This window comes from Hakea prostrata, chromosome 8 (assembly GCF_041222555.1).
Source record: "Hakea prostrata isolate BN-2017 chromosome 8, UWA_Hpros_2, whole genome shotgun sequence".
NCBI lineage: Eukaryota > Viridiplantae > Streptophyta > Magnoliopsida > Proteales > Proteaceae > Hakea > Hakea prostrata.
Window position 1 is genome coordinate 7,855,048 of NC_142607.1, and position 17,813 is coordinate 7,872,860.

The 17,813-nt window shown below is 40.0% G+C and overlaps 2 protein-coding genes across 3 annotated transcripts; both read left to right on the plus strand.

Annotated features, from left to right (window-relative positions):
- The first annotated feature begins 306 nt into the window (after positions 1-306).
- LOC149006611 (uncharacterized) lies at positions 307-3,489 on the plus strand. Its single transcript, XM_089166796.1, has 2 exons — positions 307-458; positions 1,521-3,489. The coding sequence occupies exon 2, from the start codon at positions 1,543-1,545 to the stop codon at positions 3,358-3,360; it is 1,818 nt and encodes a 605-aa protein (XP_089022922.1). The 5' UTR covers positions 307-458; positions 1,521-1,542; the 3' UTR covers positions 3,361-3,489.
- A 9,991-nt stretch (positions 3,490-13,480) lies between these two features.
- Positions 13,481-16,923, plus strand: LOC149006612 (uncharacterized). 2 transcript variants are annotated; one of them, XM_089166057.1, is made up of 5 exons: positions 13,481-13,720; positions 14,190-14,251; positions 14,586-14,684; positions 15,040-15,138; positions 15,678-16,923. In XM_089166057.1, the coding sequence occupies exons 2-5, from the start codon at positions 14,227-14,229 to the stop codon at positions 16,700-16,702; spliced, it is 1,248 nt and encodes a 415-aa protein (XP_089022183.1). In that variant the 5' UTR covers positions 13,481-13,720; positions 14,190-14,226; the 3' UTR covers positions 16,703-16,923. The 2 variants fall into 2 exon arrangements, with proteins under 2 accessions (XP_089022183.1, XP_089022184.1); XM_089166058.1 differs by having other exon boundaries at positions 14,193-14,251.
- The last annotated feature ends 890 nt before the right edge of the window (positions 16,924-17,813 follow it).

Here is a 17,813-nt window from a genome sequence, read left to right on the forward strand (position 1 = left end):
CAGGTACGGACTTTTTTTTTTTTTTTGGATTAAGAGCTTCTTATATACCTGGATGAGAATAAGAATATTAATTCTGCCGAATGGCTGCGGACCCAAGTCCTCCCCGTGGGAGGTTGATTCTTTAACCGTTTTAATAACTTTTGCTTTGCTAAAACCAAAATAAAGAGCGCGGGAAAAATAAACGGCCGCGATGCCATCATAACCAAGCATTCAAATTTCAAATTTCTCAGTATTTAGGAATCGTTAGTTAGCTCAACCGTCATCCCTGGTTATTAGGAATCGGTTTTCAACCCCAACACTAAGACCTCAAACCCACCTCCCCATCCTTCTCAGATGAATTCCAATTGAAACAACTGAAGGGGAAAAGCAAAGACAGAAGTCATCTCTTCTTCATTTTCACCAAGATCGACTCGTTATTCTGCGGCGATATCCAACACTCCGGGCTCAAAATCTCTCAGGTATCACTGGGTTCTAAATTTGTTCTTCCTCTTTTCTGATAAACTAGTCGGAATTCTTGATTGAAAGTTGCTGCTACCGGAAATCGTTGAGGTTTATGATTTATGAATGTAGTTTACTCTGAATAGTCGTTCTCATCAATTGCATTTCTTTGGGTTTTGATTCAATTCCTATTTAGTTCAATAGAAATGAATTAGTTTCATTAAGATTTACAGGTTCACGAATCTGTCTGTCTCTTTCCCTTTTAAATTTTCTTGATGAAGAAAAATATGACCTAGCTATGATCTATACCTTTCTTTTATTGTTCTTCTTGTTCTTTCCTTTCTGATGACGCTCAGACTGAGATTCTTTTTGTTCTTGGTTTTCTTCTTTTCTCTCTGAGTCTCTGGTTTTCTCTTCTTTTTTTTTTTTTTAATGTCCTTTTCCTATTCTAGAGTAGAGCTGAAATTAGCACTCAAGGTTGGAACTGTCTTGACATTTTTTGGTAAAAGTCTTGAAGTCACTTAATGGAGCGGCAGAACGAAAAGGACGCAGGTGATTATTCACTGTCGATCCAGGGCTTCATCTTGTATCCCACTTGGAAGCTTGTCAATTTATTTCGTTATCATCATTTCTCAACATCTCTTTAGTGTTATGAGCCTGTAAGAGCAGAAAAGAACGATTGTATGGTTGGGTTTCCAGCTGTGTATGAAGATCACCCCTTTGTTTTTTCTATTGAGGTTTCCTCTTATTATGGATTTACTTTGATCTTACTAATTTGTTTCGGATGTGTCAAGGCCACCTGGTTGAAACACTTCAGTTTGTTTTCTTGGATAACCGCTATTTTAAATTTATAAGTTGCTTGTTCAAGTTACACAGTTTGTCTTTTTACAGAAAAAAACTCTGAATTTCAATTTTGATTCTTTGTCTACAAAATTGCACAATATTTATTAGTTTGACATTGAGGCATACTATCTGCTCCTTTAGAACTCAAGTTGTTCGTTTCATTTTATTAATTAGATTGATAGTCTAGTAACAATTAGATTGATAGTCTAGTAACGTATGAAGCATCCTATCTATTGCAGAGATCTTGAGAATAAAGTGAAGATGATTATCAAGGATGTGGAAGAGGGGAACATGACCAGAGTGGCAGATCACGTTGACGAACTCAGGGATTTACACAGATATTATGAATCACGCTACAGATATTATGATCGTTGTGCTACAGAGATAAAGAAGATATTATATGGCCAAGAAGAAAAAGATGGTGATCATTTTTCCAAGGGGATATCTTCTGAAAACGGAAAATGTAGAAAGAAGCTTCAAAAGTTGGACAGAAGCTTTAAACAAGAACTTGAAGCTGTAAATGGCCAAGCTGTTGACCTGAAGCAGAAAGATGCATATGGAGAGAGAGAAGCTTCGGGAGTAGGCATCCACAAAGCTTTGAGTAGTGTAGATGAGGGGGGGAAGAGATCCTTGGAAGATATGGAAATCAGAACTGATCAATTGAACGAGGAGAATTCGACATTGTGGGTTGAGACTGTGAGAGCTCCTGATTTGACTAAGGGACTGGGTTTCGCTCAGGAGGACAAGATGCCACTGATTTCAAAAGATGCAGAAATTTCACAAAACATGGAACAGGAACAGGGAATATCACAAGAAATCATAGAAGAAGATCAAGAGTTGAGCAAGAGATTCATTGAAAATGAAGTTGAACATTCTGAAGAAGCATTGTCTGGTAGTTTAGAATATGATATGATTGAAAAATCAAGCCTTGAAACCAGAACTGTTCGGTTGAAAGAGGAGAATTCAACATTGTGTGTTGAGAATGTGGGACCTGCTGATTTGACTCAGGGACTGGGTTCTGCTCAGGAGGAGAAGATGCCACTGATGTCAAAAAATGCTGAAATTTCACAACCTGTGGAACAAGAACAGGGAATATCACAGGGAGAGGATCAACAGTTGAGCAAGAGATTCAATGAGAATGAAGCTGAACATTCTGAAGAAGCATTGTCTGGTAGTTTAGAATACGAAAAGATTGAAAATTTACACCTTGAGAATTGTTTCCCAAAAGCTCAGGTGGCTGACCTTAAACTGCAGGTGAACTCTTTATTGACACAGAAAGGTAAAGTGGGAGCACAGATCAAAGATAATAGTCATGAGGCACCATACCTGAGGGAAGAAAACCAGTTGCTGCAGCTCACGACAAGAGAGTTTCATGATCAGAATTTGATCAGAGTATTATTAAAAGTACGAGATGAGATTTCTAATCTCTTAAAGAAACTAGAAGATAACAAGAATGAAGAGTCAGCTCGAATTATAGATTTAACGTCACTGATTAAGGTTATGCAGGGGTTGGACTCCTCACACTCCCAGAAGATCCCATTGGAATTGCAGGTTGCAGGAGAAAGACAAGAAGCTGCAGGGAGACAGACGCAGGATATTAAGAACATAGAATTTACTAGGATGGTTTCAGATATGCAGAATTTGCTGAAAGAACATGAAAATGAAATCTGCAAGTTAACTACAGAATATAAACAACTTGAAGATCTGAATCAAGAATCATTGAGTAATAGTTGGGATGTGGACAAAATGATCAAACATGTGGAAGAATTGTACCTGAGAGACATAGCTGTTGAAGATGAGATAACTGAGTGTCTGAGAAGGGAACCTGAGTGGGAGAACAGAAAAGTAAGATTTAGAAACCAAATGATCAGTGAATTTGAAACAAGGTTGGAAAAAATGAAAGCTAGTCATAAAGATCTCCAGGAAAAGCATAAGTCAGAATTAGAGAAGGTTGTTGCCATGGTAGAGAGGCAGGGTCAAACCATCAAACAATTAATGGGAGTTCAAGAAGAGAATCCGGCACACTCAGAGAAAGAAGATAAGGTGCTCAGCTTGGAGGAAGAGAAAAAGAAGTGCTAAGGCAGTTATGCATTTGGCAACTTTGGTGAAATTTATTTTCTAGAGAAATTGTTCATTAACAGAAGGGTAAAAAAACCTTAAGGACTACTTTGGTTATTCGTTCCTTCCTTGTGGTTCTTCATGGATCTAGTCCAATCAGTTTGTCATCATTGAAATCTTCATTGTTTTTTTGCAGTCTATCAGGGGGATCTGTCTATTGAATTGAGTAGTCAGAGATTAGCTAATTCAAAAAAATGTATGAGATTGAATCAGCATCTCATTTAAGCAACCAAAGAAATGTATGGATTCATTAAAAAAAATCGATTAGTGATTTCCTTAGACCTCAAAAGAAAACTGATAATTTTATATAGCTGGAAATCTTAGCATCAGTAGTGAGGTGCTTTATAAGAAATCCATATATTTTCCAATAATCATAGCTCGAAATCTCTTAAAAGCCCTTGCTGAGAACTCATGTAGATTTTTTTTCACCCATACTGAAATTTTTGACTACAGTTTCACCTTAGAGCTAAAGAGGTTACCATTACCACAGGTTCTGGAATATCTCCTAATAAAATGTTTCCTTAAAAGCAGCACTTTGAGATTTGATGGTAACCTGATTGTACTTGTCAAATGCAATTTGAAAACCAATTCGGATCTTCTCCCTTTTGAATAAGGACAGTGACAATTGTCAAATTGGTTCTTCAATATGATGATGGCAGTATCTGGAAGTATAACACTATAACAGGATTTGTTGTAGCTGAGAGTTTGATAATTGCAGATTCCAGCATTCAGGTGAGCAATCACTAATGCCAGTGAATTTCTTTTCAGAATGATTGAACTACATCAGGCAGATAGGAATTTCACATAAGTTGGGAAAAGAGTACAAAAGGAAAGTAGGTTAGTGCCCAGAATCCAAACTAGTTGATTGACATCCAGCATATCACAGAAACCATTGGGGGATCGATTCAGCAAAAAAAGGGTTCCAAAACTTGGAGACTAGGATAGAATTCGACAAAACTAAATAAGAATAAACTCCTATTGCTAGCCAAACTGCTGGGCTTTTAAATAAAATTAAAGGATAAGAAGTCCTCTTGAAACTTGGTCATCTGAGCACAAGAACCCTAAACCTAGAGCAACATTTCTAGTGTTTTGGATCTTTCATTTCTAGGAGTCTTGCATATTAGACAATATTGAGTGAAATCTCTGTTATCTCAATATGAGAATAACACATGTGTATTTATAGTATGACAGAATAATACAGATACGGTATCTAAGAGAAAATACACAAACAATACTATACAATACTTGTATCTCTAACACCCTCCCGCAAAGTCAAGGGCGGGGCGACTTTGGACCGAAGACTGTAAGTAGCCCCAATATTGTCACACCATAAGACTGGAGGAGAAGACGGGAAATGCCTAACTCGGAAGAAGAGATTGGATCCGGTAAGCTCGAGTAGCAAGAGCAACAGCACGATACTCACCCGACTAGAACGGGCAACAGGACGGGGGACTGCCAAGATACTAGATTATCCCGAGAAAATAAGATATCCGCGGGATTTTCGATCATCGGGGCACCCAGCCCATCAAGATCGAAAAGCAGCTAGTGAACAAGAGGATGATGGAGTGATATGAAGACCATAAAGAATGGTACCTTTCAAATAGCGAAGAGACGTTTAAAGCCACCCAAGATCATCGGGGGAAGCAAGAAACCGACAAAGCTGTTAACGGAGAATGCAACTCGGCCGTGTCGGGGTGACATATTGCAAAGCACCAACAAGACTCCAAATAGAGTCGGACGGACAAGGGCATTCCGCCGGACGGGAGAGGTGATGAGAAGACATAATAGGAGTAGATATGGGCTGGCATCGGACATACCAGCGAAGAAGTTCACAAATATATCGCTCTTGAGAAAGTAGTAGACCATTAGAGAATGGTATAAGCTCAATACCCAAGAAGAATCGAGCAGACCCAAATCCTGAGCGCAAACCTTCCCGAAGTTTGACCAAAAGCTCTTCAATAGCTTTAGAAGATGGACCGGTGATCAAAATATCATCAACATAAACCAATATGTAAAGAGGTCCATGGGGCCCATGATAATAGAATAAGGAAGAGTCGCGAGAACCATGAAACCCAAGAGTCGAAGAAAAGAACTAAGCCGTTGAAACCAGCTCTAGGGGCTTGCTAAGCCCATAAAGAGAACGTGAAGCTTGCAAACATGAGAAGGATAGCTAGAGTCAATATAACCGGGCGGTTGGCATATAAACATCCTCGTTAAATGCCCATGCAAGAACGCATTATTAACATCGAGTTGGCGGATTGGCCAAGTAGAGGAGACGGCCATGGCAAGCAAAATACGAATTGTAGTTGGTTTGACGACGGGCAAAAGTCTCATCATAATCAAGCCCGTACTCTGGGTGTATCCTTTAGCCACTAATCGCGCTTTATAGCGTTCAATGGTGCCATCGGACTTCCGTTTATACGGATAACCATTTACATCCAATAATACGTCTACCCGGTGGAGGAGGAGTAAGAGTCCATGTGTGATTCGACACTAAAGCATGAAACTCATTATCCATGGCATTGCGCCACTCCGCATGCTTAGATGCTTGTGTGTAACAAGTGGGTTCACAAGTGGTTGAGACGGAGGCAACCAAAGCATAAGGAAGAGGATGTCGAGTGGAATAAAAACTCCGTGGAACCGAAGTTACGGGTCCCGTCTTGAGACCGAGTTAACATAGAATGGGTACGAGTAGTATTAGATCCATCTACTATAGAATTGGTAGTGGAGGGTGGAGGAACTAGCAAACCATCCGGTTCTAAAATGGAAGAGGGTGCAACATCCAAAAACTCAGTACTAGAACAGATTGGCAAATTGTTAGAGGGCCCAAGAGCAACTATAGAAGGCCCAACAACAATATTAGAAGGCCCAACAACAAAGGTAGAAGGCTCAACAACAATTTTAGAAGGCCCGACAACAATATTAGAAGGCCCAACATCAATTTTAGAAGACCCAACAGCAATATTAGAAGGCCCAACAGAACAGAGAAGGCCCATCATTAACAATAGAAGGCCCAACAGCAATACCCCAGAAGCAATTCATTAGGAATTCTACACCAACAGCAGGAGTACATGACCCATTATTAAAAGAATTACACGCCAAGTCGAAGACTTATCATACAGTCCAAGAGTAGTACAATTATTATTACAAAACTCATTATTATTAACAAATGGTTCGGATGGAGTAAGGTCTTGGATAGTAGCGGAAACTCTTGGAACACCATTCGGAGGTGAGCAGTAGAAACATCATGGGGAAAACGAGAGAGAAATAGCATGGAGATTCAACAACGGTGAATTAGAATCGACGACATACATGGGGCCCAAAGAGATGCGGAAGCTCTGTGAAGTTGAAGAAGAAGCCAAAAAACTAGGCAACCGTGCTTATAAGGAAAAATGACTCATCAAAAATCACAGGGAGATACAATAGTCTTCCCGGAGGATTAAAACATCCGTATCCATGATGTTTAGGGCTGTACCCAATAAAGGTGCAAGGAGCTGATCTAAAATCCATTTTATGAGAATTAAAAGGACGAAGAAGAGGGTAACAACAACAACCAAACACCCCAAAAAATGATAACAGACCACCGTGATAAAGCCTATGAAATGGAGAGCAAACCGAATAGCGAGAAGAAGGAAGCCGACAATATAAAAAAGAAGTGTAGAAAGCATCACCAAAATAAAGGAAGCCCAGACACCAAGAGAGCAAGACCCACTCCACAATGCATGCGCCCAACCCCACCGAAGATAAGGACAAGAGAGCCGAGGACAAACCGAAGTGTCCAAAAGTAGAAAAACAGAAACCACCACCCCAGCGATCGAAAAGATTTAATTGTAGTTGAAAATTGATCTCCACGAGAGACAAAATGTGAAAAACCCACGCATCGGACTTATGAGAGATAGTATATAGCCATGTATATCTAGAAAAATCATCAACAAAAGAGAAAGAGGACCCCAACGAAGCCCAGTGAGGACCCCAAAGTCGAATAGATGATTTGCAAAGGAGCAGAGGGAGCAAAACAGCAGAAAAGGCAACTATGTGACGGCAAGTTGACAAGAGGAGCAAACAAACACTACGAGGACCAACACAGGTAAATGAAAAGTACTAAGAATCTTGAGACAGGGAAGCGCAGACCAAGCCTAAGATGCCAAAACGGAGGTCACCAACAGCGAGAAAGGCAAACCAGATAACATGCGCACAGGAGGTAGAGAATAAACACCAGCAAGAGACCCAGCAGAAAGGCCCGAGGACAGATCCTGATATAAAAGCGAGAAATGAAACAAAAAGAACACAACAAGACAAAACGCACAGACAACAAGAGAAGCGAAGGCACAAAAACATCACATCTTGAACAAACTATCATAAAGAAAAGAAGAAGACCAAAGGCGAAGGCAAACCCGAGCCATCCCCAACATAACGAGCAACACGAAACCACGGGTGAATGAATAGAAGAGAAGAAGGGATGAGAAGCCCCAGTCGGAACCCACGGCAGCAGATGTGAACGGGGGAGAGCAGCAGATGAGCCAAAACGAGGAGACCGAAGCAACCCGAAAACAAAACGAGGGTGGGCCGCCGACACAAAATGACAAAAAAGACGACACCTCACCAGCACCGAGCAAACGACACCAAACCCAGGCACCCAGCCGCAACACCACCAACAAAGGAACCCCTAGAAGAAGCAAGGCGAGAAGATGAGATGCCTCGAGACCCCGGAGTGCACAACGGAGCAGACAAAAGACCACCAAGAGAGAATTGAGCAACGAGCAAAGAGGACATCATGAAGAGCAGTAACCACCACATAGAAGGAGTCCCGAAGACGGAGCGAACGAGACCCGGGAACAGAGGGACAAACGAGGACAACCGAGTCCCCCAAAATGAACAAAACTGCCGAACCGATACAGGGAGAAGCAGAGAAAGAGCACGAAGCGAGCGAAGAAGATAAGAAGAAGGAGCGAGCCCCCCAAAATGAAGCGCAGAGGCACACCCGAGCGAGAAGAGGATGCAAATGAGAGGAGAGAGCACCAAGCAGAAGAGAGGTAGAAAGCCAACCACGAGAAGCACAGATTCAGAAGGGAAGCAAGACAACTAAGAACCAACCGACAGCGCCAAGGAAGAAGCCGGATTAGGAACAGGAGGAACACAAGAATCAAGATAAGGAGAAGGACAAGGCCCCACAACAAAGCACAAACCGGAACGAAGCGGCAGAAGAGAGCGCCACAAAAAGGGAATTGAGACCGACAAAAAAGAGAGCAGACACAGAGAAAAAGGAAGACAATGGATGAAAACAAGCAGAGGGGGAGCAAGGTGGAAGAACGAGGCATCACCAAAAATACAAGAAACACAAGAAAGAAGCCAAGAAGACAGCCAAAGAACGCAAACACGATGAGAAAGCACCAAGAAAGGCCCAAACAAGAAGAAAAAACGCAAACCAAGATCGCACAACAGCAGAGGGCAGACAAGACAAAGAAAACAAGCACACAACACGCACAACCAGCAAAGAGCCAGAGACAAGAATGCACAAACACAAACACAGAGAACGCACAACAGACACAGACGCACAACCACAGAACAAACAAAACAGAACCAAGAGAACCACAACCAAAGAGCCAGAAACGAGACCACAAAGAGACAAACACAAAAACGCAAGAAGGGGAAGATCAAACATAGAACAACGAACAAACAGATCAAACACGATCCAAACACAAAGAGATCGACAACGAGACACAATCTAATCAAACCCTAGAAAAGAACAAGAAAGATCAAAGAAGCAACGAAGACGAGCGACGAGGATCGAATGAGCGACCATACCAAAGACAATAGAGGAAACCGATCCAAATGAGAATAACACAGTGTATTTATAGAGACAGAATAATACATGATACGGATCTAAGAGAAAATACACAATACAATACATACAATACGTACTCTAACACACACAATACTAGATAACAAATACTAAACATGACCGAGAAATACAAACAACAGCCAAAAAGGACACAAGTAAGAGGGGTAGATAGCTAAGCTAAGTAGAGGAGCTCCACAACAGGACTAATAAACAATATGCAAACAATGCCACGCGTCCCTCAAAACAAAATAAAGAAGCGGAAAAGGAAACACCAACAACTGAAAAGGAGGAAAGGAAAAAGAAGCCAGCAGCCCACAGGAAAATAGACCGCTCGCTGGCAAATCCAACAACGGCGAGAAACCAAGGAAATGGGTTTGGCGATTAATGTGCCTAAAACCACACCAATGGCGGAGTCCAACCTACTACAATAGAAGTTAAATCTAATGCATGGCAGAAGTACAACGCGCTAATAAGTGGCCAATAGGCGAGGATGAATCACAACTATCCCGCAACACCCACGTCGATTCTGATTGGCATGTAAATTGATATCTGTATAGTTTCTACAAACTGAACAGCATCGGTTGTATGGTATATGAGAATTCTCAGGTACGAAGATCATCCAACACAGTGTGAGGCCTCCTAATGGGTTATTTAATCATTAATCTGTAAGATGTGTTACTATAAAGATATAACGCTGTGTCCAAGTTACACAATATCCCACCAGGAAACATTATTGTCTCTGCCTACAAAAGCAGAATAAAGTCTGAGATTGAGACAAATCTGTTCCAAACAAGGTCATCCATCAACGATTGAGAGTCAGAACAGATAGAAGCACCATCATGCAGAGATTGAGAATAAAGGGAAGACGATGATCAAGGATATGGAAGAGGGGAACACGATCAGAGCAGTAGAACAACTTGACCGCCTCTTTGAGAATTTACAAACACAGTATCGATTACTCACACAGAATGATCATCTGTGACACCATTAAAGGAGAAATTTGATGGCCAAGAAGAAAAAGCTATGATTTATCAACAGCCACTCTTTATTTGGATGGTCCTGAGGGGAAATCTTGTGAAGACAGAAAATGAGAAGAGCCAAAAGTTGATGGAAGTAGACAAGAACGAAGCATAAATGGTCAAAGTGACCAGAAGCAAAGATGAAAGATGCAAGAGAAAAGGAAGCCAAGAGTAGGATGCACAAAGCGAAAGGAGATGAGTGGGGAAGAGATCCCTCGAAGATCAAGAAACAAGCGACAGTTGAAAGATGAGAATCAAAATCAGGGTGAGAAGTGAGAGCCGATGGCAGGTACGAACTGGTCAGGAGGAGAAGATGCCACGATTCAAAAATGCAGAAGTCAGATACCATGGAACAGGACAGGGAATATCACAGGAACTCATAGAAAAGGATCAACAGTTGAGCCAGCGAAATGAGAATGAAGCTGAACACTGAAGAAGCAGCTGGCAGTTAGAAATGGAAAGATGAAAAAACGCAGAAGGCCCAAAGGCCAGGTGCTACCAAACTGAGGGAACCCGTTACAGAAAGGAAACGGAGCAGAGATCAAAGAATAGCATGAGACACAGTACTTGAGGGAAGAAAACCAGTTGCCGCAGCTCATGACAAGAGAGTTGCATGAATGGCATTTGGGCAGATTATCATCAGAAAGGGTATATGACATTTCTAGTCTCTTAAAGAAACTTGAAGATAACAACAATGAAGGCTCAGCTCCAATTGTGACTTTAAAAGCACTGGTCAAGTTTATGCAGGAGTCAGACTGCTCACTCCCAGAAAATCCCATCAGAATTGCAGGTTGCAGGAGAAAGACAAGAAGCTACTGGAAGACAGACTCAGGAGAATAAAAACATAAAATTTACTAGGATGCTTTCAGATATTCAGAATTTGCTGAAAGAACAAGAGGGTGAAATCTGCATGTTAACTTTAGAATATAAACAACTTGAAGATCTGAATTGGAAATCACCGAGTAATAGTCAGGAGGTGGACGAAAAGATCAAAGCATATGGAAGAATTATACCTGAGAAACATGATTTCTAGCAATGAGATAATTGGAACAATCACAAGGGTGTTTGAGAGGGAGAAAAAAAGAGGAGAATATGGAAAACAAGTCAAAGCTGAATTGAAGACAGAGTTGGAAAAATTGAAAGCTAATCATGAAGACCTTCAGGTAGGTATAAGTCAGAATTAGACAAGGTGGTTGCACTCATAGAGAAGCAGAATCAAACCATTGAACAGTTGTGGAAAACTCATACGGTGAATCAGAGAGAAGTCAAGAATGTGGGGGAGTTAGAGTCAGTGGTGAGTAAGGGGGAAGGCAGAGGAGGATAAACAGTTGAACAATGCAGCTTTATTGTATAAGCAGGCAGGAGAACTGGTGAAGACATTCAGCCGAAGGAGATAGGATGCCCAGATTGGAGGAAGAGAAGAAAGAAGTGATAATGCAGTAGTGTATTTGGGTTGGATACCTCCTTGATCAAATTCATTATCTGGAGGCGATTGCTTATCAAGATAAGAGTAAGCAACTAGAGGATGACTTAAAAGAGTTTTCATTCTTCCTTGTGATTCTTTAGCGATACAGTGCAATCAATCCGTTATCACCAAAATCTAGTGAACATCTCTGGCCATTGTCACTTAATACAATTCTAAATAACAGAAAACCCGGCATTCTTTTCTGGAACCAACTATCTAGTTGTGCAGTATTCCACAACATAAATTTTCTTGCAGTGAATGCTACCAAGTTAATCAGATTTCCATTCTTTTAACAACACTTTCACAAAGTTCTGAGACACAAAGAACAGTGGCAAGAACTTTAGTATTTATCATTGAATTCTCATGGAATTACAGCAGAAAACCTGTTGTAAACAACAAGCATCATTTAATCTTGTCTCCGGAGGGATTCCTTAAAATGTTGAACAGAAAACCAGCATTCTTTTCTGGAAGTTACTGTCTAGTTGCGCAGTATTGCACAACATAACTTTTATTGCTGTGAACACTATCAGGTGAATCAGATTGTCCAAGCTTTTAACAACATTCCCACAAAGTTCCAAGCCAGAACAGTGGCAAGCTCTTCAGTCTTCATGATTGATTCCTCATAGAATTTTAGCAGAAAACCTGTTGTAAACAACAAGAATCATTTAATCTATCTTTGGAAGGCTGCCTTTAATAAATTGATTAACGATTTCCTTAGCCCTCAAAAGAAAACGGATATGATTCTCTTGAAAGCCCTTGCTGAGAACTCAGGTGGATTTCTTTCACCTATACTGAGAGTTATAACTACGATTTCATGTTAGAACTGAAGAGGCTACCATTAGGACAATTTCTGGAATATCTCCTAATAAAATGTTTCCTTAAAAACAGCACTTTGAGATTTGATGGTAAACTGATTTTACTTGTCAAATGCAATTTGAAACACAATTTGAATTGATACTTGTCACTTCAAGCAAGGTTCTCCGAGCAACCCTTCCTAGCGAAGTCCAGGCGACTCTATCCTAGGGTCGACTGGCAGGGGTCTCCCGAGCAACCCACCCTAGCACTGTTCAAGCGACCCTACCCCAGGGGAAATCGGAAGTGGTCTCTCGAGCAACCCCTTCAAGTAACCCATCACTTGCTATTTTTTTAGGATAAAAAAGTTGTTTAACTCTTGGGCGGACCCATTGATGACTTTGTTTCATCAACTCAAACCAATTGAATTAGTTTTATTTGAAAGCAAACTGACTTGAACCGGAGTTAGGATATTTTATTCACAACAATATATGAGTAATCAATCTCCAATTAATAACCAAGGAGCCTTACGTTGGGCACATCCCTTCTATTTTGGTTCTTCAATATGATAATGGCAGTGTCGGAAACTAATCTATTAACAAGATTTATTAATTTTTTGAGATATTAGCATAGCAGCATTCATTTGAGCAATCACTAATGCCAGTGAAATTCTTTTCTAGTTTTCTGACGTCTTCTTCAGAATGATTGGACTGCATCAGGCACCTAGGAGCCCGCGGCCGCCCCAGGGGGAGCCAAAAGGCCGGCCCCCCGGGGCGGCGGGGCCTGCGAAACGTGGGTAGTGGAGCGGCCGGCCGGCCCCGGCCCCCCGGGGCCGATATATATGCGCAGCACTAACAGTAATTTGGGTGGGGCGTTACGCATTAAATGTACATGACCATCAAGTGATCCGAAATTTCGGTCGAGATCAAAATCTCGACCATTGAATTTCCGCAGTCTGAGATCGAAATTTTTACAGAAATCTTGACCCGATCGCCTGAAATGCTTGGCTTGATGGTAAATGCGCGGACTCAAGCAAGCTCCCAGTAACAGCCTCATGAACCTATAAAACCAATTGCCATTCTCTTCCCTCAGAATCAGAAACAAAATAAAGAAAGAATCCAGTGTCAGCTCTTCTTCGTCTTCACTAAGATAGACTCGTTCTCCGGTGGCAATATCCTACATTCTGGCCTCAAACACTCGCAGGTATCAATGCTTGATGGCTTGATTCTTATTTTCTTTCTTTCTGATTAGCAAGTCTGAATTCTTGATTGAAAGATGCTGGTTCTTAGAGTTTTGGTTCATTTGATTTCTGCGTTTCCGGGAATCTAGTAGGTCATACGAAGTTTTTGCCTGAAATTTTCTCCGTATCTTCAATTTCATCAGTGGAATTTCTTTGGTTCTTGATCCAATTCCTACTTATTTCAATGGAAATTAATTTAGTGTAAGATTTGCGGTTTCATGAGCCGTCCGTTGCTTTGTCTTTTAAATTTACTGACGCACAGGTCCTCTGGGTAAAACAAAATAAGACCTGAGCTGCGAACTATATTTCTGTTTTATTCTTTTTCTTGTTTCTTTTCTTTCTGATGACGCGTAGCTGAGTTGTTGTTGTTCCTGATTTTCTTCTTTTTCGTAATTTAAGTTTCTGGTTCCCCTTCTTTCCCCTGTTCTGCAGCAGAGCTGAAATCAGCGTTCAACTACAGAAATACCTCATGGAACAGAAAGATAGAAGCGCAGGTGAGCTTTCCATGTTCATCCCATTTAGAAGCTTTTCATTTTATCTTATTATTATCATTTCAATATTTCGTCACTGTTATGAGCCTGTAAGAACAAAAAAGAACCATTGTAGGGTTGAAATTCCAGCTGTCCATTTGGTCTTGTGCTTCTTTGGGATGTGTTTTGGTTACCTAATTGTATTCTGGTTTTATACATTACTTGTTTGTGTCCAAGTTACACAGTTTGTCCTTTCTGTGGAACTTTGATTTTCAGTTGTAATTCTTTAATTGAGACTTATTATCTGTTCTTTCAAAACTTATTTTGTCATTTAATCTTTACCTAACTTGATTTATAGTTAGTTACGGATTAAGAAGCAATTCTATTGCATATCTTGAAAATAAAGTGAAGAAGATGTTGGAGCCTCCCAAAGTTGAAGTAGAAGGAAAAGCTGCAGGTGTGTGTGCTTCACTCTTCATCCCAGAACTCATCTTTTATCCCCATTTAGAAGCTTATCATTTTATCTTGTTATTATTATTTCAACATTTATCTTATTATTATCATTTCAATATTTCGTCACTGTTATGAGCCTGTAAGAACAAAAAAGAACCATTTGGTCTTGTACTTCTTTGGGATGTGTTTTGGTTACCTAATTGTATTCTGGCTTTTTACATTACTTGTTTGTGTCCAAGTTACACAGTTTGTCCTTTCTGTGAAACTTTGATTTTCAGTTGTAATTCTTTAATTGAGACTTATTATCTGTTCTTTCAAAACTTATTTTGTCATTTAATCTTACCTAACTTGATTTTTAGTTAGTTGCGGATTAAGAGGCAATTATATTGCATATCTTGAAAATAAAGTGAAGAAGATGTTGGAGCCTCCCAAAGTTGAAGTAGAAGGAAAAGCTGCAGGTGTGTGTCTTCTTCACTCTTCATCCCAGAACTCATCTTTTATCCCCATTTAGAAGCTTATCATTTTTTCTTGTTTTATTATTATTTCAACATTTTCTGAGAGTTATAAGTTTGTAAATACAAAAAAGAAGAAGTGTATGGTTGGGTTTCCAGCACTCCCAAGAGAGACATTTCGCTGGTAAACTAACATTATCTGAGTGCATGGAAGAAGTACTCTCTTTTATATTCTGTTATTTCTTTGCTGAATGCTATGTCTAATATTATTATTTCAATTTCAGTAATTTCATAGGATGTATTACACCCAACTGATTGGATCTCTTCGGTTCTCCTCATGGATATTGTCATTGCAATTGTATACATTATTTTCTTGTTGTGTGACTTGTGTCCAATTTTCATAGTTTATCTTGTTCCATGGAACTTTGAATTTCAATCATTATTCTTTGCTTGAATTACCATTTTGATTCTTTGCCCAGAATTTGTTAATGGCACACTATTTATTAGTTTTTAAGATTGAGACATATTGTTTGTTCTTACTACAGAGTTACATGAGAAATTTGGTGATCAAAAAGAAAAAGACGGCGATTTATCAACTAGTCCCAGATCACTTTTCTGTTTGGATCATTCTCCCAATGGAAAAGCCAGTGAAAATGGAGAATGTAGAAATGAGCTTCAAAAGGAGGAGGAAAGTGTTAGACAAGAGCTTGAAGCTGAAAATGACCAAGTGACTGACTTTCAACCAGAGGTGGACTCTCTATTGACACATAAGGGTGTACTGGGACCACAGATCGAAATTAAGAATCATGAGGCACAGAGATTCAGGGAAGAAAACCAGGTAGTGCAGCTCATGACAAGAGAGTTGGATGATCGGATTTCGATCAGAGTATTACTGAAAGTACAACATGAGATGTCCAGTCTCTTAAGGAAACTGGAAGATAACAAGAATGAAGAGTCAGCTCAATTTATGGCTTCAACGGCACAGGTCAAGGATCTACAGGAATTGGGCTCCTCACACTCCCAGAAAATCCCATCAGAACCACAGGTTGCAGGAGAAAGACAAGAAGCTACAGGAAGACAGACTCAGGAGAATAAGAACATGGAGATAGCTAGGAAGCTTTTCGATATGCAGAAGTTGCTGAATAAACATGAAGATAAAGTCAGCAAGTTAACTAAAGAATACAAACAACTTGAAGATCTGAATCAGGAATCACTGAATTATAGCCAGGAGATGGACAGAAATATCAAACACAAAGAACAACTGTACCTGAGAGACATAGCTGTTGAAGATGAGATGATTGAGTTTTTCAGAAGGGAGCCTGAGAGGGAGAACAGAAAAGTAAGATTTAGAAAAGAAATAATCACTGAGTTGCGAACAAGGTTGGAAAAAATGAAAGCTAAGCATAAAGATCTCCAGGAAAGGCACAAGACAGAATTAGAAAAGGCTGTTGCCATGGTAGAGAGGCAGTGTCAGACCATCAAACTGTTGAGGGAAATTCAAGAAGAGAATCGGGGACACTCAGAGAAAGAAGATAAGGTGCTTAGCTTTGAGCAAGAGAATAAGAAGTGATTAAGCAGTTGTGCATTTGGATTGGGTTGCAAATTTGATGCTTGGTTTTCTGGAGAAATTCTTCATTAATACAAAAATAAGAAACTAGAGGACTACTTTAGTGTTTCATTTCTTCCTTGTGATTCTTCGTGGATCTAGTCCAATCTGTTTGTCATTGTCAAAATCTTCATTCTTTCCAATATCTCAGGGGATTGGTCAATTGAATTGTGAGTAGTAAAAAATTAGCTAATTCAATGTATGTAGCATGTGTTAGGAATTCAATGTATGTAGCATGTGTTAGGATTTTTCATTTTAATTTTTCTTTTCTCATTGATTAGGAATCCTAATAGCCCATCTGTTAGGTTACGATCAAAGTTTAGAACCATTTAGCTTTTTTATCTGTTTTAATCTAGATCTCTTAGAACAGACCAATTGACACCCTTACCTTTACATTCTTAATATATGGATGCGATGGACCAGATCACAGATTAAAACATATATCAAGCGACCCTCTTCTTACAGCTCCAGCATCGACTGCACTTTTCATATTTATTGTTAAACCCTTCCCTTTCGATTATGAATGAGCTTATCTGGGTAATAGTTGAGTGATCAATTAGTACCTAGCACCATCAAGCTCTTCTCTTTTTGGTTTCCTCAGCTGCACTGCCCTCTCATCTGTAATTGTCAAAGCTGGAAACTCTGATCAACAAATAGGCAGAAATAGGATTACTCATTTATCTGGAGTTCCAGAGCAAACTTTTGATCCTTCACGCTGGAAATTATCTTCCTACTATATGATGAATGCTTTTAGCTCAACTACAATGAAAGCACAAGGGGAAAGAGTAGAACACTCAGTACTCTTTTCCAGAAGTTGAAGAACATCTTCTGCCACTGTCACTTGACACAAGACTAGAGTACAGAAAACCCAGCATTCTTTTCTAGAAGTAGCTGTCTAGTTTTGAAGCATTTCATGATAGACAATTTTATTTCAACGGATGTTGTCAGGTCAGGAGATTGCACAAGCTTTTAATAAAACACAAACAAAAGTTCCAAAACAGAGAGCAGTTACAAGCACTTTACATGATTGATTTCTGGTAGCTTTTCACCACCTGTTGTAAGCAACGAATCCTTT